This window comes from Schistocerca piceifrons, chromosome 6 (assembly GCF_021461385.2).
Source record: "Schistocerca piceifrons isolate TAMUIC-IGC-003096 chromosome 6, iqSchPice1.1, whole genome shotgun sequence".
NCBI lineage: Eukaryota > Metazoa > Arthropoda > Insecta > Orthoptera > Acrididae > Schistocerca > Schistocerca piceifrons.
The window spans coordinates 401,517,393-401,543,361 of record NC_060143.1 but is presented as its reverse complement, the minus strand read 5'-3'; the positions used below and the strand labels follow the sequence as shown (position 1 = coordinate 401,543,361).

Here is a 25,969-nt window from a genome sequence, read left to right as displayed (position 1 = left end):
TTCCACGACCGTGGTACTTGATCGTCGGGAGTATGTGGCTGAGGGACTGCGTCGGCTTTCAGACAACACCACATACAAAGTTTGCCAAGGTAACCCCATTCCCGATGTCCAGGCGGAGCTTCAAGGAATCCTCAGAACCTTAGGCCCCCTGCAAAACCTTTCACCTGACTCCATCAACCTCCTGACCCCACCAACACCCCGCACCCCTACCTTCTACCTTCTTCCTACAACCCACAAACCCAATCATCCCAGCCGCCCCATTGTAGCTGGTTACCAAGCCCCCACAGAATGTGTCTCTGCCTACATACATCAACACCTTCAACCCATTACATGCAGTCTCCCATCCTTCATCAAAGACACCAACCACTTTCTCGAACGCCTGGAAACCTTACCCAATCTGTTACCCCCAGAAACCATCCTTGTAACCATTGATGCCACTTCCTTATACACAAATATTCCGCACATCCAGGGCCTCGCTGCGATGGAGCATTTCCTTTCACGCCAATCACCTGCCACCCTACCTAAAACCTCTTTCCTCATCACCTGACCTACAACTTCTTCACTTTTGAAGGCCAGACATACCAACAATTAAAGGGAACAGCCACGGGTACCAGGATGGCCCCCTCATACACCAACCTATTCATGGGTCGCTTAGAGGAAGCCTTCTTGGTTACCCAGGCCTGCCAACCCAAAGTTTGGTACAGATTTATTGATGACATCTTCATGATCTGGACTCACAGTGAAGAAGAAGAACAGAATTTCCTCTCCAACCTCAACTCCTTTGGTTCCATCAGATTCACCTGGTCCTACTCCAAATCCCATACCACTTTCTTTGACGTTGACCTCCATCTGTCCAATGGCCAGCTTCACACGTCTGTCCACATCAAACCCACCAACAAGCAACAGTACCTCCATTATGACAGCTGCCACCCATTCCACATCATACGGTCCCTTCCCTACAGCCTAGGTCTTCATGGCAAACAAATCTGCTCCAGTCCGGAATCCCTGAACCATTACACCAACAACCTGACAACAGCTTTCGCGTCCCGCAACTACCCTCCCGACCTGGTACAGAAGCAAATAACCAGAGCCACTTCCTCATCCCCTCAAACCCAGAATCCCCCACAGAAGAACCACAAAAGTGCCCCACTTCTGACAGGATACTTTCCAGGACTGGATCAGACTCTGAATGTGGCTCTCCAGCAGAGATACGACTTCCTCAAATCCTCCCCACTCCACCAAGAGTGTCTTTCCGCCATCCACCTAACCTTCGTAACCTGTTAGTTCATCCCTATGAAATCCCCAAACCACCTTCCCTACCCTCTGGCTCCTATCCTTGTAACCGCCCCCTGTGTAAAACCTGTCCCATGCACCCTCCCACCACCACCTACTCCAGTCCTGTAACCCGGAAGGTGTACACGATCAAAGGCAGAGCCACATGTGAAAGCACCCACGTGATTTACCAACTGAACTGCCTACACTGTGATGCATTCTATGTGGGAATGACCAGCAACAAACTGTCCATTCGCGTGAATGGACACAGGCAGACAGTGTTTGTTGGTAATGAGGATCACCCTGTGGCTAAACATGCCTTGGTGCACGGCCAGCACATCTTGGCACAGTGTTACACCGTCCGGGTTATCTGGATACTTCCCACCAACACCAACCTTTCCGAACTCCGGAGATGGGAACTTGCTCTTCAATATATCATCTCTTCCCGTTACCCACCAGGCCTCAATCTCCGCTAATTTCAGGTTGCTGCCACTCAAACCTCACCTGTCATTCAACATCATGTTTGCCTCTTTACTTCTGCCTCGACTGACATCTCTGCCCAAACTCTTTGCCTTTACAAATGTCTGCTTGTGTCTGTGTATGTGCGGATGGATATGTGCATGTGTGCGAGTGTATACCTGTCCTTTTTGCCCCCTAAGGTAAGTCTTTCCGCTCCCAGGATTGGAATGACTCCTTACCCTCTCCCTTAAAACCCACATCCTTTCGTCTTTCCCTCTCCTTCCCTTTTTCCTGATGAAGCAACTGTTTGTTGCAAAAGCTTGAATTTTGTGTGTATGTTTGTGTTTGTTTGTGTGTCTGTTGACCTGCCAGCACTTTCATTTGGTAAGTCAAATCATCTTTGTTTTTTTTATATATATATAAAATGATGTAGCTCATCAAACGAAAGCGTTGGTATGTCGATAGACTTCGTTTGGTAAGTTACATCATCTTTGTTTTTAGATATATTTTTCCGAACTCTTACGGGAATCGGCAACGAGTAATGAGTATAATGGGCAGGGGCACTACGAATGTAGTGCGGGACAATACGTTGAGAATGTGGGTTTCACGGGAGGTGTGCCAGAGATAAATCTCTGCAGTCGCACTATCCTCTGTGTCCTCGGTGGCTCAGATGGATAGAGCATCTGCCATGTAAGCAGGAGATCCCGGGTTCGAGTCCTGGTCGGGGCACACATTTTCGTCTGTCCCTGTTGACATATGTCAATGCCTGTAAGCAGCTAAGGGTGTTCATTTCATTGTACTTAAACTGAGTCATAAGACACACAGTAATTTTGACATAGGGGTTGTCTTGTGCCATGGGAATGATGTCACAGATCACTACAAAACATTAGTGGCCCCAGCAGAAGGGAGGAACTTTTCGGCAGTAGTCCACATGTGGACAGTTGTTGTGAGTAGAGGTGCCAGCATTCACTGACACAGCAGTATACATTACTCATTTAGTGTGTCAGTCTCATATTATCATTTATGTACAAACAATAATAAACAAAGATTATTTGAAGCTTTAGTTTGCCATTTATGATGTTAAAAGATAATCTCAAACAACCCTGGACAACAAATGTCTACAAGGTAAAGCATATACATTGGATGTGAAGTCCACCAGTTATGCAAAACACCATTTTTCTCACAACTGGTGGACCTCACTTCCAAAATTGTAACTGCAAACATGGCCAATACAAGGAGCTGCAAAGTTAAAAAGGTGGACATATACATTGGAGTTACACATTTGAAAATCTACTTTATAAGTGAGGGTTTAACTAATGCCATTTAAAACAAAAATATATGTAGATCTTAAAGCTTTCTCTTTAATCAGACTTGGACATACATTGATAAGAATGAGAAATTTACATCAGTTATAAATAATATTTTATTAGTGGAAATATTGTTCCATCATTGGGTGCTACACACTGCAACAGGAAGGGGACAGCATAGTATAATATAGTGTTAACATTACAAGACAAAACAGTTAAATCACCAGTTATTGGCTTCTTACTCATATGATAGGTCAAGTCATGTGTGCGGGACAGGCAGGCCAGTTAATTGCAACACATTCAACTCACACACATAAGATATTGGGATCTGCAACAGAAAATGCTGTGTAGGGAGGGACTTGACTCAGACATAAAGTAGAAATATGAAAGTGCCCACTTACATGCCAGAGCACAAGAGAAGAGTCAGGCTTGCACATCCTACTGTCTCATATGAATGGGTAAAATGTATCAACAATATTATGAAAATTGGTCTTTAAATTGGTCTTTAAATATGTCTGCTTGTGTCTGTATGTGTGGATGGATATGTGCGTGTGTGCGAGTGTATACCTGTCCTTTTTTCCCCCTAAGGTAAGTCTTTCCGCTCCCGGGATTGGAATGACTCCTTACCCTCTCCCTTAAAACCCACTTCCTTTCGTCTTCCCCTCTCCTTCCCTCTTTCCTGATGAGGCAACAGTTTGTTGCGAAAGCTTGAATTTTGTGTGTATGTTTGTGTTTGTTTGTGTGTCTATCGACCTGCCAGCGCTTTCGTTCGGTAAGTCACCTCATCTTTGTTTTTATATATAATATTATGAAAATGAAATGATAGGACAGTGAGTTGCAGACAGGCTCAATGAAAATGCTGTTACACATTGAGATTTCACCCAAAGGCATCCTCAGAAAGGCAAAGAAAAACACCTACACATTCATACAAGCAAGCACATGTCTCACACATATGACCACTATCTCTGGCCACTCTGGCCAGAATGTAACTGTGCCATATCAAGTGGGGTTGGATGGGAAAGAGGGAGGAATAGCAATATGGGAGGAGAGGGTTTAGGTCTGCCTTGTAAAGAATGTAGACACTAGTTGGCAGAACAATGCTGCCAAATGCAACATTTGCAGGATGAGGAGGAGGCAGAGGGGAAGGGAATGGTAAGTAGAAAAGCAGAGGAACAGAAAATGGGAAAAGACCAGTGGGTGCATTGGCAGACAGCAGCACACAATAAGGATGAGGGGACAGGAATTGGGAGCATGACAGAGGGGGCAGGGGCAGAAGCTGTTGAGTGAGTGGGGGTGTGAGGAAAGTAGTTTACCATAGGTTGAGGCCAGGATGATTCTGGGAACAGAGAATGTGTTGTAAAGATAATTACAAGAAATTCTTTTCGTGGAGAGGAGGATCCAGATAGCTCAGATTATGAAGCAACCATTTAAATAAAGCATGCTATATTTGCTGCATGTTATGCCACAGGGTGGTTCATTTTGCCCTTGGCACAGATTGCCAGTGGCCATTCATCCTGGTGTGCAGTTGCTTGGCAGTCATACCAATATAAAAAACTGTGCAACGGCTGCAGCAGAACTGGTATATGACATTGCCGTTTTCACAGATGGCCTGTCATCTGATGAGCCAATGAAAGTACTGGAGTAGGAAGTGTTGGGTTAGCGGATTGCACAGGTCTTACACCTGAATCTTCCACACAGTATGATCCCTGTAGCTAGTGGTTGAGATTGGGAGTGGCAAAAGAATGGACTAGGACGTTGTGGTGTTTGGGTGGGCAACAGAACTGCACTTTAGGAGAGCTGGAAGAATCTTGGGTAGGATGTCGCTCATTTCAGTGCATGAAGATAGATAATCAAAGCCATCAAAAAGGATGTGGTTCAGTTGTTCAAGTCTGGGGTAGCATTGCTGACAGAGGGGGTGTTCTTCTGCAACTGGTAGTTGGGTGCGGTGGAAGGATTTGGGGGGGAGGGGGGTATTGGGATACAACATGGGAACTATGCATGCAGACCAGGGCTGGAGGATAGTGAAGGCCTATGCCTGCTGTCCGGCTACTCTACCTATAAACTTGGCCAGAGTTATCCCATCCCAGAAATGGAGCAAATCCTCCAGTCCCTTCCTAAAGCCTTGAGCCTTTTCCATAAACTCTCACCTTAATCCATTTCCTTCTTCAACCTATGACACCCCACACTCCCATCTTCTACATGCTTGCCAAAATCTATATCCCCATACAACTTCAGTCCTTCCACCACCCCCAGGAACCAGTTACAAAGAAGCACCCACTTGAACCAGCTACAAAGAAGCAAAAACTTGAACCAGCTACAAAGGAGCACCAACTTCATTACCCAATCCCATCCCAGATTGGAACAACTTAACAGCATCCTTCATTGTGTATTTTATTATCTATCTTCATGCCCTGAAATGAGGGACAACCTAACTGAATTTCTTCACAACCCTTCTAATGTAGTGTTCCAACACCCTCCCAATCTCCACAACATCCTATTCCATCCCTATACCATTGCCAATCCCTACCCCTTGCCACACAGATCATATCCCTGTGGAAGGCCCAGCTGCAAGACATCGCTGCAAGACCCAGTCTACACATTCACCACTTCCCATTCCAGACCTGCCAAAGGTTTATCCTACACCATTAGGGACCAGGGTGCCTATGAAAGCAGCCATTACATATATCAATTCTGCTGCAATCATCACACAGATTTTTATATTGGTATGACAACCAACCAGTTGTCCACCAGGATGAATGGCCACAGATGAACTGTTCCATGATTAAAATGACCACCCTGTTGAACAACAAGCAGCTGAACATAACATGCTTGATTTGAATGGTTGCTTCACAACCTGAGTCATGTGGGTCCTCCCATCCATCACCAGCTTTTCTGCACTGTACAAATGGGTGTTACCCTTGAAACACATTCTACACTCTCATCTCAGCCTCAGCCTATGGTAATCTATTGTCCCCACATCCCCACCCAACAGTTTCTGGCCCCTCTGTCCTATAATCTCTTCCCAGTTCACGTCCTGCCACCTTCATTATGTGTCACTGTCTGCCAGTGCACCCACTTGTCTTTCCCTTTGCTGTTCCTCTTCTTTTCCACTACCTATTCCCCTCTCCCTCCCACCCCCACAGCCTCCAGACACTGCACTTGCCAGCTTTATCCTGCCACCTAGTACATGCTTGCTCTTCCAGGCAGTGCTGACTCCCCCCCACACCCCTGTTAACCCTCCCCCTTCATTGCCCCATTCCAGATTGCTACTTCCACTCAAAATGATACAGTTTTCATCTAGCCAGAGAGGACCCAGTGATAATAGACATGTGTGCAGCAGATGTGCTTATTTGTGTGAATGCTTTGTGTTTTTCTTGTCCTTACTGAAGAAGGCTTTGGCCACACTCTCAATGTTCAACAGTGTTTTTTGTTGTGCCTATCTGCAATGCAAAGTGTCATATTCATTGTGAGTAGCAGTCTACCATTTCACAATATTGTTGATGTCCCAACCTGAAATTTCCATTTTTTGAGTAAAATGATTGTTGTTAATGGGCTCACTTGTCCCACACCCATGACTTGGCATTCCATGTGTGTAAGCAGCCATTAACCAAGGCCTTAACAATTTTGACTTGTAATGTTAACACTGTATTACACCACACTTTCCCCTCATTTTTGCAGTGTGCAGCACCCAGTTATGAAGCAATACCCTCCAAAACTAGTCATGCCAGTTAAATAAATGTAAATGTCATGTGACTAGGGCCTCCCGTCAGGTAGACCTTTCGCCAGGTGCAAGTCTTTCAATCTGATGCCACTTTGGCAACTTGCGCATTGATGGGGATGAAATGATACTGATCAGGACAACTCAACACCCAGTCCCTGAGCAGAGAAAATCTCTGACCCAGCTGGGAATTGAACCCAGGCCCTTAGGATTGACATTCTGTCATGTTGACTACTCAGCTACCGGTGGCAGACGTCATGCCAGTTAAAACGTCATTTACAACTTCTCAGTTTTATCAATATGATCCTCAGCTATGGTTATTCACCAAATCAGACTTTATGTTATCTGTATATGCCATTGATTCCACATCTTCTACTCTCTATGAACAACCCAGAATTACTTATGTCACGCTGACAATATCCATTGACTGGCACATTTCAAAAAGTAAATAAAGATATTAGATAAAATAAACGAGCCAGGAATTCCTGTAGCATAGTGTGTCTGTGACACACATTGTGATGTACAATTACAACCAATTTCCATAAATCTCTATTGTAATGCTTTGATAACAGATGGAGAACAAAGTAAGCAAATTTTTGGTTCATGCAATTGTCAACTATCAAACTTCAGTCTGAGGTGAGAGGGGTTTATGGGGAAACACCCACCTCCGTCTCTCAGAGCTGGCAATACGCATCCATGTGTTTTGCTCCTGGAAAAGCCGAACTGAAATAATAGTCACAGAGATCACTGATCCCTTATTCTGTTGTGAGGAGCATACTTGACATCCATCATGGTCCAGGATTAGTCTTTTGGCTCACTGTAAAGTAAGAAAACAGAAAATGAGCAATGCATATCACAAAATAAAGCGTTTGTTAACATAGTAAGGTGATTAATCTGGTTTTCATAACCTCTTATCCATTGCCTCTTCAGTATCACATCAGTCTGTAGTTGTGAAGCTGAAAAGCTTAATGAATACTGGAACGCATTTGCTCAATAATGTGGACAACACCACAATTTTGGTTTAAATTTTTCACACATTTATTATCTTTAATGACCTGTTATTTGGTTGATGACCAGTTTCTCAATCTCATATGATTAATAGTGCTCAAACCAGCTCAGCACTCACAAACAAACAAGAGTCCAGTATTAGAATTCATGAAATGAGTTGTAATTTTATAGAAACACTGCCCACAAATCAGTAGTAACTCTAACAAGTCACAAAAGCAAGAGATTATGTGTAACACAAAATGCAGTCCAGATTTATACTGTGTCTCACAGTACACATACTGCCTTGCAGTAAGTAAAGTATCATAGAAAAGCACAAAGCAGTGTTTCACTTGGGCAAAGTCACCACTTGCAACAATCAATCATTCCAATGGCAATTATTCTCCAACCATCCTACCAAACACAAAGCAGTTCAGGAAAAAAAATTCTGAGTTTGTGTTAAAGAAAACCAACATTACCGAGTGTTCATGGATGCTGATATGCATATTTGTGTAGACTGGTTACACACAGCAGACTCAATAAAGTGTTCATTGCTTACTCACTCAACTGGGACTCTCAAAGATGCTATGCAGCTATTTTCTGGTCACAGACAGACTAGTCAGGGTGACGTCTGACTATTTAAGGGCTGTCATTTGTGGGACCATTTTATTTGTGAGTATAAGCACCATATCAAGAATTTTGATAAATTATGCAAAAATCTCAATTAATATCCTAATCACCTTGTGAATAAAAATGAGGTCAACAAAATATGGTCAGAATCTAACAAGCACAGAGGCCAAGTCTGGTATGGAAAATGTAAATGCTTCTGAAATTTACTGTTGGTTATTTTGTAAGTTAACTTGAGCCCCATTACCAAACAGTCAGAATGTCAATCTTTATAAGAAGTAGTGTCACTAAGTGTGGAAATACATATTGGTTCATAAGATATCTGGTGAATTACACTGCAGTAAAAATTTTATCTGCCCTTATCTTTTGATTAGCAACACTTTCATGAAAACTATGTGCACTAGAAGAATTATCACATTAAAAATAACATCCTGAACCATGAACCTAAATGAAATTCAGCCTAAACAACATTTTGAAAATTCCTGGCTGAAGCAATAAATAAAATAAGGGAAAGGCAACCGCTCATCTATAGCAGATCGATATTGATGCATAGAACATAAAAACAAGTAACAGAAGACTGCCATATTGCCATGACTACAGCAGTGTGCATTTGGTTGTCCAAGTGGTTGTATGTGTGAATGTGTGTACTTGTATTTGAAAAAGAGCTATTGCTCGAAAGCTAGTGTGAACGCTGTTTTCTGTTACTTGTTTCTGTGCTCCACACACAGATCTGCTGTAGGTAAGTCCACTAATTTATGTGCTGCTGAATAGAATTTTGAAATATTTATGCATTTGCCACATTTCAATCATGTAAGTATCTTTATCCAAGTAGGAAGAAAACTAGAGAAAGAACACAGGAGTGGAAATCATAAGAGATGGAAGTAAATCTAACTTTGTATGTCTCAACATCTACAGCACAATTGCTTACCGTGATTCGCAATGTCATAAAAATGGTAGCTCAGGCCTGGGCTCTACTGGTATCTTCAGCAAAAATATGTCAAAACATCCCACCTGATTATCTAAAACTGCCACAATATGGCAAACAGTGAATTATAAAAAATATTTTGATTGGCCAGTGACCGTTCCCTCAATAGCGAGAGCAATAAGCATTCACTTCAAATTTCAGAAAAATTACTGCAGGCAAAGTTTCAACCTAGGAATTTTTGCATGCATTGAAATGTTATTGCTGAAGAGGCACAGTGCCAGAATATTTGAAGACGAGAGCACAGGTGCAAATTTCAAAAGATCATATACACACAAGTCAATACTGTTTACTTGACAATAGTGAGAATTGCAGTGTAATTATATAATATTTTATGTTTTTAGGTAGTATTGTAAATGTGTCTCAGAAGGTGTTTTTGAACATTCTTTAACAGCACATAGTACCAACATACCAGTAATGTTCTTTAACAGCACGTAGTACCTACATACCAGTAATGTTTTGGTTATGAAATTTTGTATTTTGGATGTAATGTTAACAAAAGAAAAGAATTAATTCCAAATTTAGTACTGCCTTCAATGTTTTATTTGATGTATTTATTAATGCAAACATAAAGTTCTGAGTCAGTGTTTTGAAACTGTGAACTGAGAACAAAAAAATAATCCAAGATGGGCAACAATCACTTCGTTATAATTGGCTCACTACTGAGAGAATACTATTCACAATTTTTTAATATAACAAACAATAATTACATAATAGAACATATGAGATCCTGTATCTTTCATAAACATCTATTTTCTGAGCATGTGGTGAACAGGCTGCTTTTGATTTCGAAGATGGATACTGTCATGTGTGAAGAACCACATGACATGATAGTAAAACTGCAATCTCATAAAAAGCACTGGTATTCACTCCAGTTTGTTTGTCTGATCCCTTCACTGATCACACAGTTATCTATTACAAAGAGTACAGTCACCTGTCTCAGTACACAGTCTATGGTGATTTACGGGTTTCTGCGTCATTGGTAGAACAGTTATCTAAGGCGTATACATTCTATTTCTTTGACACACTTTAAACTGCCTGTCCACCAACTCTCTCATTCTCTCTCTCTTTCTGATCTGTGCTCAACTCTAATTGACTGTACACAGGGTCTAACAGCAAGGAATTTATTCAGCACTTTAAAAAATACTGGTAGTGGGGAAAACATGCTACAACAAGGCAAGACCACCTAGCATAAGAATAGAGGGTGAAGTTACAGAAGTGAAGTTTTAGACAGACCTTCTTGGACAATATAGCATCAAAATGCTATACTTAAGTAGGCTTCAGAATAAACTTAACACAGGAAGGATGGAAGACATCATAACTATGTACAAATGCCAGAAAGAAAGTGTTTTGGAAGCAGCAAGAACAGCCCTTGGATAGGATGAAAAGAAGAAGAAATATGTAGATGAGTTTTCCAGTGAGCTGGAAGACATGATTCATGAAAAGAAAAGAACATATATGGAATGTGTAAGTGATAAGATGTCATAATCAAGAGACTTATATATCAAGATCAGACAACAGGCTAAAATGAGTGCCAGGATGCAGAGGAATGAACATCAGGACAGTCTATGCAGGAATATGGATGGGACAATAGTATGAAATAAGTCTAATGAAGCATAGGAGGTTATTTAAAAAGTGAGAAGTAACATGAGAGTAAGGACATTGTAAGAAAAATTCTCACTCAAGAATGAATACGACATTATTCTATGTTATTGCACCTAAATAAGTTGAACTACAATGGAGAAGAAGAAGTTAGGATCTTAGAAGAAAACATATAGAAATAACAGAGGAAGATATGGAGGCAGCAATGTCTAAAGAAAAGTAGATAGGGCTCCTGGACCAGGAAGTATATGAATGTAACTTATGAGGTGTGGAGGAAGTTTAACAATAAGTTTTCAACAGAAACTTTTTGGGAAAGTAGAGGAGAGAGAAGATCCCCTAAGGAATGAAATTTGTCATATGTTGATTTATAAAAAAAGATGACAAGAGGGTATGTAAAGATTATAGAGGAATAGATGTTATCCCAGCAACAGCTAGGTTTATTTCTAGTTTTATCAGTAAGAAAATAGAAAATGATGTGTCAGATTTTAGTGAAGAGCAATGTGGTTTTAGGCAAGGACCATCCTGTCTTTATAACATTCACTGTGTCAACAATTATTGGAAAAATATAGAAATAAAAATATAAGTGTATATATGACTCTGTGGCCATGCAGAAAGTCTACGAAAATGTCCCTAGAATGGGAAGCAATGAGGAGGGTTAATGAGACATAAATGAAAACTAGATTACCCAAAGTATTTCCCTTGATGAAGTTCTGAAATAAGGTTGTGGACTGTCACCTGTTTTGTTTGACATTTATTTGGAAGAAGCACTGGATGGCTGGTATAGGAAATGCTCAGACATGGGAATAAAGATGGTGACAATGCTCTTCATTCTCTTTTATTTGCAGGTGACCAGACAATTTTCTCTCATAATGAAGATGATATGGAATACGTGGCTGAGAAAGCTTAAGGAGGGGTATAACAAACTGGGTTTGGGAATATATCTGGACAAGGCAGAGTGTATGTGTATGGGACAGGACTGACTCTGTGGAAATTGAGGCAGAGGAAGGAGAAATAAAATACTCTGAACACAAATATTTGGAAACAATAATGGATAATTCCATTACAAGAGACAAGGACATTACTTCCAGAATAACAATGGGGAAGAGAACTGATAAAGTTTTGCATGGGATAATATGGAATAATAATATTCAGTGGGACATTAAGAAAAGAATATTTCATGCTTTTGTGGAGAAAATAATTCTATACAGAGTTGAGATGTAGCCTCAGACAAGGAAAGCTAGAAATAAAATTAGGACAGTGGTAATACTATGGAACAATGAGCTATAAAGGAGCAGTGTTACAGCTGTCTGAATTCATAGTAGTTCATTGTGAGGCACAATTATAAGAGAAGACATCTGCAATTAACAGGGGAATATGTACAGAGAATTTCAACCATAGGTGGTCAAGGAAAAGTTTAAAGTGAGAGCCACCTGCAAGAAGGAGAGGAAAGGCAAATCCCCACAGGAAGTGATGGAAGACAGAAATTTAGAGCTGGTGACTGGAACAAATGAAGCCTGTGGAGGTCAGAAAGGGTAACTCCCGGGGTGAATCACCATAGAAGAAGAAGAAGAACAAGAACAAGAAGACAAAGAAGAAGAAGAAAATACTCTTACAACTTGTTCCATGTAAAATATCAAATGCTAACTCAACTATTAAAACAGGATAAATTATATACTGAGAAACATGCATTAAGTTTGTACCTTCACAAGTGCTGGTGAATTTAGAAATACACTTGCTGTAGCTTTGTTGTGGTGATCTGACTACTTTTCTGAAACTGTTACAGGCTGCATTCCTGTTCCAGCTTTATGATATATGAATATTCCTGTCTTCTATGTTTCCATAGTATTACTTCTCTTATTGTTTCATGTCAGGCCAATGACTGTTCCATAATGATTTTGGTAGTTCAGATTTGAACAAAAGAACTCTTAACATTCAGCAAACAAACATTATTTTATTAATTGATTTATGATCCAGTGCCCCATAATGATGCACAATAAAGCTCAAGAGACTGTTTGCCTTGAGATACCAATAAGATTTTTCACACTGAAATTCTAGATAACTTATATGTCCTCAAGATTAATGTGCAACTTCATTTTATAATCTGGTATGCTCATGCTCTTGACCATCAGCTCTATATGCTAGCATAAGTTTTGTCCATGCATTGTGCCTCACAATGAACTACTATGAATTCAGGCAACTGTAACACTGCTCCTTTATAGTTCATTGTTGGTAGTCAGCAGCATACTTTTCTTAGTTTTCAACAGAATTAAACAGAATTATGTTGCTTATCCTTTGTCATCATCCTACCACCAATGGGAACTTTATTGATATACAAATAAAAAGAAAATAAAAAAGAACTATCACTTGTAAGTGTACATAGCCCTTATAGAAACTTCCTGGAAGATTATAACTGTGTGCCGGGCTGAGACTCGAACTCAGGATCTTTGCCTTTCATGGGATAGTGCTCTACCAACTGAGATTCTGGAAACATCCCCCAGGTTGTGGCTAAGCCACTTCTCCACAATATCCTTTCTTCCAGGAGTGCTAGTTCTGTGTGGTTCGCAGAAGAGCTTCTGTGAAGTTTGGAAGGTAGGAGACGAGGTACTGGTGGAATTAATGTTGTGAGGATGGGTCATGAGTCATGATGCGTAGCTCAGTTGGTAGAGCACTTTCCTGAAAAAGGCAAAGCTCCCGAGTTTGAGTCTCGGTCCGGCACACAATTTTAATCTGCCAGAAAGTTTCATATCAGTGCACACTCCGCTGCAGAGTGCAAATCTCATTCTGGATATGTAGCCCTTATACGTCCTCACCATAACACTCTCATAGCCAGTCTGCACTCCATATCCAGTCTGCACTCCCCCCTCCCCTTTCACCACTCAACTCACATAACTGGACCATCAGAGGTAATATGGTTAGTTCCTATCATAGTCCTAATGGTAACAAACCATAAGATCCATAAATTAATTGTTTGTTATTTGATAAACTTATTTTGTAAGAAATTGTTTTCAAATGAAGATTATCTCATTCTTAGCAGCTGATAGTTATCAATGTGAAATGGCCTGGCTATAACAGCCTTTCTTTTTTCTTATAAAAGAATAAAATGCATCTCAAATTCTTTGTGTTTAGATATATTGTTTAGCAGCTTGTACTAGATATTTTATTTAAATTTTAAACATTTTTGCCTAACATAAATATGTCCTTCTTCCTCTCTGTCACCCTCGATCTCTCCTACCCTCTCCTCCCCCCCCCCCCCTCTCTCTCTCTCTCTCTCTCTCTCTCTCTCTCTCTCTCTCTCTCTCTCTCTCTCCCTCTCTCTCCCTCTCTCTCCCTCCCCCTCCCCAATCTCTCTCACATCTTGTAAATAAGCTTATGGTTTTATACATAATGATGTTTTCCATCCAAAAAAATCATTGTAAATCTGTGACTCATATATTATTTTCTTCTGTGTTCCATCTTTTCTTTCATTGGAGACCGTAACACATATTTCCATTGATAATGTTTTCTGTTTGGCAAACCTTCATGAATTTTAAAAGTAATGTACTTTCTTAAAGTATTTGAACTCTGTATTTCAGATTGAAACGTCGCTTAGAGGCTCTCCAAGAATTAAAATTTGGATCCCAAAATTCTGGCTTGAATCGTGTTGGAGTTGCTGTACCTAATACCAACAAACATGCAGTAGAAGGGTCGAATCCTATGTGGAGAACAGAAGCAGTTATTGATTATGACAATGTCAGGTATGCTCTAATGACAACAATAATAAACAAAAAATAGTTAAAAAATGGCTCGAAGCACTATGGGACTTAACATCTGAGGCATAATTTTGATTGGGATGACATGTAGGATGCCTACTTTGTCCCAGAAAACAAGCAGTCATCACAACTGTGTCACTTAGGTCTTTGTGCAAAACCAAATCCATCCAGATTTTACTTGTTTGGAAAGTAATATCCAAGGTTTTCTTGGATGGAACAAACATTCTCCTGATTGTCCAGGATCACAGTTACTGTAACACACAGCAAAAACTATGGTAGGCAAGGGGTGTGGGGTAACTGTGGCTAATCCACTATAATTCTTGTATTCATACACATCAGCACAAAATATTTTTGCAGCAGTTGACCAGAGAAGTATTTGACCATCCATCCACATCCTTGTGTGTGCTCTCAATGGCTGCCCTTTCTCTCTCTCTCTCTCTCTCTTTCTCTCTCTCTCTCTCTTTCTCTCTTTCTGTCTCTACTACTACTACTACTACTACATTTGAAACTCCTCTCTGGTCAACATTTTCACCTTGAGCAAACAAACTGAATTTTTATAATTGTTTGCTTGTCTCTGTAGCTTAATTCATAAGAGTTGTAGAACTTCACTTCTACTTGAAGTAAAGACTAACATTATATGATAATATAATAAATTCACATAACTTCACTTGAATGTACCTAAATCAGTGCCTGTGGTAATGCTTATGGTACTAATGTATACATGGAAATTAAGATGATGCTATGTGTATTAATATGTTCTAAAGGAGAGTATCATGTAAAATAAAAATATATTTTCCAAAGTATGAGAATTTTGTGTAAACGACAGTAGACTAAATCAAATATTAATCACTGCATTTAAATTATGTGTTTTTGTAAATAGGGTTGTATATGTTTCCTAAAAGCCCATTTCTTTTTTAGATGGGCTTTCTCAGGGATTATGCTTGTCTTTTAGATAGGATTTATGGAATATAATCTGTGTGTGTGTGTGTGTGTGTGTGTGTGTGTGTGTGTGTGTGTGTGTGTGTGTGTGTGTGTGTGTCTATACACATCTGAACTGTTGTTCTATTAGGTAGGCCAACATTTGTGTATAATACAGTACACAGGGAATTTAGTTGTAATCATGTGAACTAACATAATACAAGAGTCAACTAGGGAGAGAAAATCACAATAGCAGGAGTATTTTATTTGTGTGTTAATGATAGTTCTAATAAACATGAAAATAAGCTTACATTGAAATCACTGAATCTGTTCTTACAGCAACTGTAAAATGCAAGCAAAATATACTAAGCTCACTATGGAAATTGTAGCTAGAGTTTCTCAGAAAGTAGAATTACTAATAACATAATAAGGATCATTAAATTCTTCCCAAAAAGCACCTGTTCTTCTGGGTAAACTGATGTATCAAAGGATGTACTAAAAACATATATATTCTGGGTGAGTGACACACATATTTAGTAGTGTAACCAGTTCACAACAGATGCTACAAGTATATCACATAAATATCAGCTCATCTTTTGAGTCAGCTTTTGTCATAAAAATTTGCCTAGATTGCTTGTAAAAAGGCCAGTGCCCACTTCCCACAAAAAGGCGCAATGTGCTCTTTATAGTTTGGCCTTTGCAAAGGGTTCTCTACACAGAAAGCAATATGCAGATTTATTGAGAGAATACTGTGAGTACAGAACTGCAAAATGTTTAGCATACACTATCTACAGTTTCATAGAGGCTTTGAGAATGTTCCTTACAAAACATCATTGATAATCTTCCATAGTGTGATGGAAGGTACATTCCTACATATTAAAATTAATCAGTTTTTGAAAATATAACATTACTAGGTAGATAAAAAATCTACTCACCAACCAAAAGCAGGATAAAATACATATAAAAGTTATGCAATTCTGCAAGTTTTCAGAGCCAGTAGCTCCTTTTCCTAAAGAAAGGTAGAAGGGAATGGAAGAGGGATGAAGAAAAAGGACTGGAAAAGTTGAGGAAATGGGGAGAGTTACTGAAAAGTTGCCCGCAACCCTGGTCAGGGAAACTTATGGGACCAGGTGAGAAGGAAAGACTGACTGTTGAGGAGATGAAAGACTGACTGTTGAGGACTGTACTGGATGAGATTTGAAAACCTGAGACCTTCAAGGTGGAAGTAGGGCAATAAAAAGTCAGAAATTACTGACAGAACATTGTGCAAAGCCAATCATTCCAGCCATCCCAAAACTGTTGTCTTCAAGGCACCCACTGAATGCCATAGCTGAACACATGAAACCTGTAGCACAAAGACTCCCTTCGTATATGAAAGACACCAACCATTTCCTAGATTATCTACGGTTTGTGCTAGTCCCACTCCTACCACACACCTCGAGTATCAGGATTGATGACACCTCCCTCTATAACAACATTCCCCTTGTACATGATCTGTCTGCTGCTGAAAATTATGTCAATCAGTGTCCACTTGATTCCAGACCTATGACATCCTTCCTGCTTTCCTTATACTTATGAACTACTACTTTACCTTTGTGGGGGAGACATACAGATTGGTAGTGCAACCTTGACAACCAGGATGACTCCTTTCTATGCCAATGTTTTCATGGGTTGCTTGAATAACATTTTTGCCATATAAACACATAGTGAGACTGACCAGTTAAAATTTTTGGAACCTCTAAATACATTCCCACAGTTAAATTTTGAATGGTCCTGTTCTGAATCACATGCCACTTTCCTTGATGTTAACCTCATCCTCACCGAGGCTCAGCTACACACTTCTGTTCACATTAAATGTGCAATTAAATAATAGTACTTCCATTTTGTCATCCTTTCCAGGTCAAACATTCCCTCCCATACAGTCTTAGCATTTGAGGCAAAGGTATTTTTTCAGATGCACACTCATTAGAGCAATATTCCACAATTTTCACTTTAGCCTTCACTGGACATAATTACCCTACTAACCTAATTTAAAAGCACTTTTCTTGGGCTATCACATCCAACCTTGGTATTGATTAATCCTAAAAAAAATGGCTTTAGGAGTGCACCCCTTGTCAGTCAGTACTGGCCTGGTCTTAAATGTATTAATCAGCTACTGCAATAGGGCTGTGACCTTCTAAAATCTTGCTCTGAAATGAAGTCCATTCCATCTGACATTTTGCCCATCACAACTAGAGAATAGGTTTTTGTTGCCCTCCTTCCTCCCCTCCACTCACACACATATCACCATAATATCCTTGTCAGACCCTATGCTCCTTCTGCACCCATTTCTCTATGCTATGGCACCTACCCCTGTGACTGCCCATGCTGTGAGGCTTGCCCTAAGCACCCTCCTACCACCACATATACCAGCCTTGTAACTAGCAAACATACTGTCAAAGGAAGTTCCAACACGTCTCATACCAGTTGTTATGTAAACACTGTTTGGCCTTCTATGTAGGTATGATTACCACCAAGTTATCATTTAGGATGAACGGGCACAGTTATACACCAACAGCACACAATATCCTGTGCCAGAGCATGCTCTACAACATGAAAGTCTGCCCCCCAACCCCCCTCCTGACATTACAATATCAGTTTCTGAAAACTCAAGAGGTGGGAACTTGTGGTACAACACATCCTTGCCTCTTGTCATGCACTGGACCTAAATTTGTGTTAATTTCTTCAATCTCAACATTTCTTTTCAGTAGTTATTCCTTTTCTTCACTCTCTTTTACTTTTCTATATCTTTTATTCTCACACCTGTCTATTCTCTCTCCAACCCCACCCTCCCACCACCTATCTACCGTGTGTAATGCACTTAGCTTTGTGCTTCTGTTAATTCTTTCATGATGTTTTGTCAATAATCTGTTTTGCTTACTATCCAATCATTCACCTTTAAGCTCTCGGGTTTTCAAATCTTCTCCAGTGCAGTTCCCAACATTTGGTCTTTCCTTCTCATCCCATCCAGAAAATGTCCCTCAACAAGTGTTCTCAGTGACTTTTTTGTAACTTTTCCCACTTCCCAAACCTTGTCAGTCCTTTTCCTTCATCCCTCTCCCTTTCTCTTCAAGATTTCTGCCAGAAGAAGGAGCCACTGGCTCCAAAAGATTGCACATTTCCATAACTTTTGTATCTGTTATCTCCTGCCACCACTTGGTGAACAGATTTTTAATCTATCCATTTATATTATAATCCTCATTATTGAATAGACTCTTGCAACAATAGTAAACAAAACTTTGTGTTACAAGGTGCAATTGTCATACAAAATTCAGCATATAGTCACATAAAGTACAGTGTCTTTTCTTCATTTAATTAACCGATTTTGCATTACAAAGAAAAAAAGAGGCCACACAGTAGATGTTTGTAGTTATACAGTTGTTCTAATCAATTCTTCACATTCCGTATGATAGGACACAGACAAAAGAGTGATAAGGTAGATTTACAAATAGTTCTTAGATACTTTTTTTGTAGTATCCTGCCCACTCTTCTAATATAGGGTGACTAGGAAGCTGTTTTCTCGGATTGCTGGGCAACAATTCAAGCAAATCATATTAATGGAGTTTATTACAGTAAGTTAAATTGACGATGCTTAACTCTGCATATTCACAAAGAGTTGTCAAAAGCAAATGTGACATGCAAATAATCATTGTCCTTTGGTATATACAATTTCAATGCAAGCAAAACAATTCTGTTCATAAGTCACTGGTGTAGCATTTATATGATGGTTCGTCTTCCACTGTGGCTGTGGCTATGTGGGATGGAGCTTATATTCTGTTTGTATAGATGCCACTCCTGTCTTGGTGTCATCTTAGCCAGCATACTACTGGCTGAAATAGTCTCACAGCCTTCTCTCCTCTTCATCATTGTGGCAGCTCTTGTCATTACACTAGAACATTTTAATACCTCAAAAACTAATAGGGATTGTAACAATATTATGAAAAGGACAGCTGCTACTCACCATATCGTGAAGATGCTGAGTCGCAGATAGGCAGTGTGGCCTCAGCAACCAGAGACTGTGGTCATGTATGTGTGATTTGCATGTGTATGTGTGTGTGTGTGTGTGTGTGTGTGTGTGTGTGTGTGAGGGAGGGAGGGAGAGAGAGTGTGTGTATGTTCTATCTCCAATGAAGGCTTTGTTGCCTGAAAGCTCATTTTCTGACAGTCTTGTTCTGTCTGCAACTCAACATCTCCACTGTATGGTGAGTAGCAACTATTCTTTTCATAATGCTGTTACATTCCATCCTGGATTTTCCATTATTGAAACTAATAGCAAGTATCACAAAATACCTTCGGTTCAGTGTGGGGTGGCGGTGGAGTGGGTGGACTGCTGTGGCCTTTTGTAGGGTTGTGAACCACTGAGGGCTACGGAGGGTCGAAGCCTCTCCGACATTTCTAGGTCCCTGGTTTTATACACAATCATAAAATACAGAATGAACATACTGAGATCAGCTGTTCAAGGAATGAACTTCAGTATATTTTGTGCTAAAAGGCATTTCAAACTATCTTTACACCTGTAAGTTGTTGCAATGCTTTGCATATTTCCATTTACAAAAATTGTGAAGAAACGTTGAGAAAACTGATAGCTTTTGTGTACTACAGAAATATGTTGTGAGTTTGATGGTTGTAGCTTAGTCACACATGCTGTGTAGCCTTCCTTAAACTCCTGTCGTATTATAATTGAGAGTCATTGTATGTGTGTGTGTGTGTGTCATAAATTTTATATGATTCAGCAAGCCACAGAAAAGTTCAAAAGAGGACACTGCAATAAAAACTGATAATCTAACCTCCTCCCTCCCAAAATATATACTGAACAAAACATTAATGCTGCACTGACAATGTAAAGGGACCAGTGTAGTCCTTGCTGACCACACCTACTATTTAATAATTCAATTAGTAGTTGTAAATAGTTTTTCTGATTGTAAAAAAAGAAATTTATTTGCAAATTTGAGAAAGTGCTTGAAAATAATGGTGCAACATAGAAAGGGTTCACATATCTGCACATCAAATATAGCTAAGCTACTCACACTTAATAATACTAAGGACATTATGCATATAGGGATGTCAGTTTTAACAAAAGCAGCAACTTTGCTTATATAGAAAGTGTATTGTGTATCTTGCTCTTGTGTTTGTAGTATCAATACTCACATACTAGCTACTCAATTTATGAGCACAGTTGTAATGGTTGTGCATGTGTTCCACATCTACTCCTAAAATATTGGATCTATTTCAACCAAAGTTGCTAAAAATCAATTAGTTCTGTATATTCTGCAGAAGCAGTTCTGATCTTGTTATGGGTTGACAGATAACATCCAATAATTTCAATCATTTCTTTTATTGGGTCAGTACTGTATAGGTTTTTTACATCCAAGGATGCTAATGCTGTATTATTTGGTATATATATCCGGTACTGGATCAGACTCTGAATGTGGCTCTCCAGCAGGGATACGACTTCCTCAAATCCTGGCCTGAAATGAGATCCATCCTTCATGAAATCCTCCCCACTCCACCAAGAGTGTCTTTCCACCGTCCACCTAACCTTCGTAACCTCTTAGTTCATCCCTATGAAATCCCCAAACCACCTTCCCTACCCTCTGGCTCCTACCCTTGTAACCGCCCCCAGTGTAAAACCTGTCCCATGCACCCTCCCACCACCACCTACTCCAGTCCTGTAACCCGGAAGGTGTACACGATCAAAGGCAGAGCTACGTGTGAAAGCACCCACGTGATTTACCAACTGACCTGCCTACACTGTGAAGCTTTCTATGTGGGAATGACCAGCAACAAACTGTCCATTCACATGAATGGACACAGGCAGACAGTGTTTGTTGGTAATGAGGATCACCCTGTGGCTAAACATGCCTTGATGCACGGCCAGCACATCTTGGCACAGTGTTACACCGTCCGGGTTATCTGGATACTTCCCACTAACACCAACCTGTCAGAACTCCGGAGATGGGAACTTGCCCTTCAGTATATCCTCTCTTCTCGTTATCCGCCAGGCCTCAACCTCCGCTAATTTCAATTTGCCGCCGCTCATACCTCACCTGTCTTTCAACAACATCTTTGCCTGTGTACTTATGCCTCGACTGACATCTCTGGCGAAACTCTTTGCCTTTACAAATGTCTGCTTGTGTCTGTGTATGTGCAGTTGGATATGGGTGTGTGTGCGAGTATATACCTGTCCTTTTTTCCCCCTAAGATAAGTCTTTCCGCTCCCGGGATTGGAATGACCCTTACCCACATCCTTTCGTCTCCCTCTCCTTCCCTCTTTCCTGATGAAGCACTCATCATTTTAACTGATATCTTTTCATGGTCATTAAGATGATATTGGGGGCTATCTATCATTTTATGTAGACCAGTCTGGAACTACTAAGCTGGATCTCTGTAAATTTCTTCTATTTCATTTTCTGCAAAGGATTAGTCTATCTTCCTAATGTCATCACCTTCATATATAAGTACTGCCACATTCCTCTTGTGTGCTTCAATGACCACTACCTTATTCTCTAATTTTGTATAGAGATTATTTTAAGACACAGCTCTCAAGATCCACAACTTTACAATACTTTTAAGGTTGAATAACAAGCACACTCTTTTTGTTCTATAAATGTTTTTTTTATTTTGAACTAGTTTTCAGCTTATTAAGTCATGTTCAGGAAACAACTGCCTAGCATCTGGATTCGACACTAATTCTTAAATAACGAAACATTATACATGAAGATACAATCACTTGCATAGAGCATTGTGCATCACACTTGTTTCTTAATGTTGCAGTTGCTCTTTACACAGTTTTATGTTTATTTTTATTTTTATTTTTTATTTTTTTTATTCCTCCAGTCTATTGTTTCATACATTTGGCTTCTTCCCCTATTTATTTTATCATTCTTATATTATTCCTTTGGCTCTGTAAGCGTGTCAATATGTGTGTCATTATATTTTTATCTAAAATCACTACAACAATGTATCAGAATTATTGTCACTAAACTATTTCCTTTTTAAGAATCTATGTTTAACTTCAGTCATGTTTTTAATTTATATCATTTTATTACTGTAATAACTTATACACCTGGTAAGGCCACTATCGACTGTACATATTGTATTCTTCTTTTTATCCCATATCATACAATTATACAACTGATGAACATGAGTAAGCCTACAATAGCAACATCTAATGAGCTTATGACACAGTCCTTTTGTGCTGACTGTTCATCAGTTAGTTTCATACAATAGTGCTGTTAACAAGATGACTGCACTGACACTGTGACTCATTATATACCATATTTTAAATATGTGCAATGACGCTAAGCTTACCTGGAGGTAAGTTCTGACCAACCATGTAGTAATGTGATTTTATAGTTCTTTGGATTGAATTTTTCCTTTAATAGGAATAATATAATTAACTATTTTTATGTATACAATTATACATAAAGCTCTGCAAACTTGCCTTTTATGTATTACATAATATCAAAGGAGATTCTTCTTCTTATGTAATTTATTATTTATGATGTGTGTGTGTCTACATGCAATCTTTTTCCAAATAAACTGCAATTTACTAATTTTTGGAAATGAATCACGAAATGATATTTTGCATTGTCATTGCATATATAATGCCTCCTCCATACAAGGATGATAAGATGAAGATGAGAAATCACATCTAACAAACTTTGTAGAATATCATAGCAGATCTTTTGTAAATTCTTAATAATTCTGCCTACTTGTTACAGCGATACAAAATTTATAAACTTTAAATTAATAGAGACATATCCTTTTTTTTACAGCCAAAGTAGTGGTGATTCTGATATGATTGGCATAGAAGACAATCCTGAGTTTCAGCCCAGTAAGAACAAATCACAGATCCTTGATGGTCCACAGCCAAGAAAACTTACTGGGATTCTCAACAAAGAATTCACTTTTCATCCAGATGACTCTGATGACAAATTAAAAACTGAAAGTCAGTACCTAAGCCCTGATTCTTTAGGTGAAGGACAACAACCAAGAAGAATTACTGAAACACTTAATAACAATTTTATTTTGCAATATGACAATGATGCTAATGATCTTAATCAGAAAACTCAAAGTGTAAATCCTCTTGCCAATGGAAATCTGACAAACACAGATAATTATGAAGGAAATGACAATTTTAGTCTCAAGCCAACAGAGTCTGTACCTGTTACACAGTTGTAGTAAGGCTGCCTCAGGCACTGTCTCAGGGCAGTACTTATATCTTAAGAGTTATGATCTTCACTTCATTTCTTAACTCTAAATGACAGTGTGAGAAATATGTACTGCAACTTACTTCATTTAGAGTACAGCTGAGCACTTAAGCTGTTATGATTAATTACATTTTTTTCTGTGTATTCATGTTTACCTTTAAATGTCTGTGATTTTCCTTGGAAGTTGTGAATTTGCATGAGACTGACATTGCAGGTATCTTGTTGTACTCTTTTTTATAATCAAAAGAAATGTATTATATTATTAGTGGAGTGTTAAGATAAATATTTTAGTTACAAAGCTAAACTTCATACATTGTGAGTGTAATATAGATAAATTAATACAGAACTGCATATTTATGACCAATGTATGAAATTAAATACATATTTCTTAAAATATTTTTAATATTGTGAATAGTTTAATTATTTGTTTGCTCACTACCAACTGTGATAATTTACCAAAAATAAATAGAAATGATGTGATGAATTAAAGACATAAACACACATAAATTTAAGCAAAAGAGATGTACTAATATAACACTTGCAACAGCTTTTACCATTAATGAGTTTTTCCTAAGACATTACTGAGAATCAGTCTGAGTTCATTATAAAAAAAAGAACATATTTGACCTCCTCCTCTCTCTGGCACCTCCCCCTTTATCTTTTGCCCTTTCCTCATAACAGGTGGCTCCCTTTCATACTGGGGTGTAAGCCACCTGCCCCTCCTTCGTAACCCTCCCCTCTTTCTTCCTGCAAGTATAAACTAAAAGTTCTGAAGATGAGATCATTTTCCTACCTTTTAAATGTATCAGCAGAACTGGAATTTCATCTCTTCCGGGTAAGTACTGGCTAACCATACTGTCCATTTTTCTAATCCAATATTTTTCTTTTCAATTCAAAGTGATGCAAACATATAATGACACGATTAAATAAGGAATCTACCCAGGATCCCACACCAAAAAAGATATAGCAGAACAGAATGAGAAGGAAATACATCCTGTAGACATTTTTACTGCAGCTATGGTTATCATTATTTATTTATTTATTCACCTCAGTCAAGCAAACTGTACAGCCAGCCTCTTTAACAATTACTGATGCAGTGAACCTAAATTAAGACCGCTGTTGAATGATTTAGTAAAGTATAAGAACACTGAAATCTGTTGAAACATAGTGTCATATTAGCAATGACGCTCAGTGTTCATTTACATTCATTGTCATGAATTGATATTTGAATAGTATTAGATTATTTGTTAATTCAAAATATGATATTTACCTGAGCCAAATGAGAAGCTAAATTTTTATAAATGGTGTAACTGTTTCCATGCATTAAATCAGATACTGACATGGGGATCGGAAATCTTTGTTCTCCAAGTTATGTTTATAAAGTTTTCTTACTTTTTCCTCTACATTTTGCATACCAGAATAATGTGATTGAGATAGACTATTTCAAAAACTTCCTGGGAGTAGTATAGATTAACCATTAAAGATGGGTTTGATAATGTGCATGGTGTAGGCATGTCCTAATGGGAAATGCAGTATGCCAAAATTCATTTTAAGTTTATTTTGCTGGATGACAGGTTGAGCTTGGAGATAAAACTTTTTTCTGTCCATCTGTGTAGTGAACCAGTAGCTGAACCATTTCTGATGAACATATTTCTGGATTAAAGAAATAAAATCAGTGTAATGTAAAGAAATGAGTTGAGAGTGGTCTTTTGTAACACTATGCTTTGCTAATGTGTCCATGCTTTTGTTGTGTTACCTATCATGACCATTAATACATATCAAATTAATATCTTGATGCTTCGATTTTGTAATCCATATTTCATGCAAAACATCTTTTACATATTTACTTGCTTGAGTCTAGATGTTGGAATATTCCAATTTTTGTAATGTACTTCTGCAATCTGTTAGAATTATAATTTTAGAAATTTTTGTATTCCATATGTTATCCTGCCTTAATATGTTATCCTTCCATAACTACCAAGATCTCAGCTGTATACAAGATGTTTCATAATTCCCATTACAGGATTCTAGTGGATGTCAAGGGGAATTGATAGATAAAGTTCTGATAAGGAACCCATATTCAGAAATGTGCTGTTTGG

The 25,969-nt window shown here is 38.9% G+C and overlaps 1 protein-coding gene across 1 annotated transcript in view; it reads left to right on the top strand.

Annotated features, from left to right (window-relative positions):
• LOC124803346 (cadherin-23-like) overlaps nt 1–24,078 on the top strand; it is a 326,146-nt gene extending 302,068 nt beyond the window's left edge. Inside the window, exons 22-23 of the mRNA XM_047264532.1 lie at nt 14,524–14,685; nt 23,436–24,078. Of these exons, the coding sequence (XP_047120488.1) occupies nt 14,524–14,685; nt 23,436–23,841 (568 nt within the window). The 3' untranslated portion in view covers nt 23,842–24,078. The remainder of the gene's footprint in view (nt 1–14,523; nt 14,686–23,435) is intronic.
• The last annotated feature ends 1,891 nt before the right edge of the window (nt 24,079–25,969 follow it).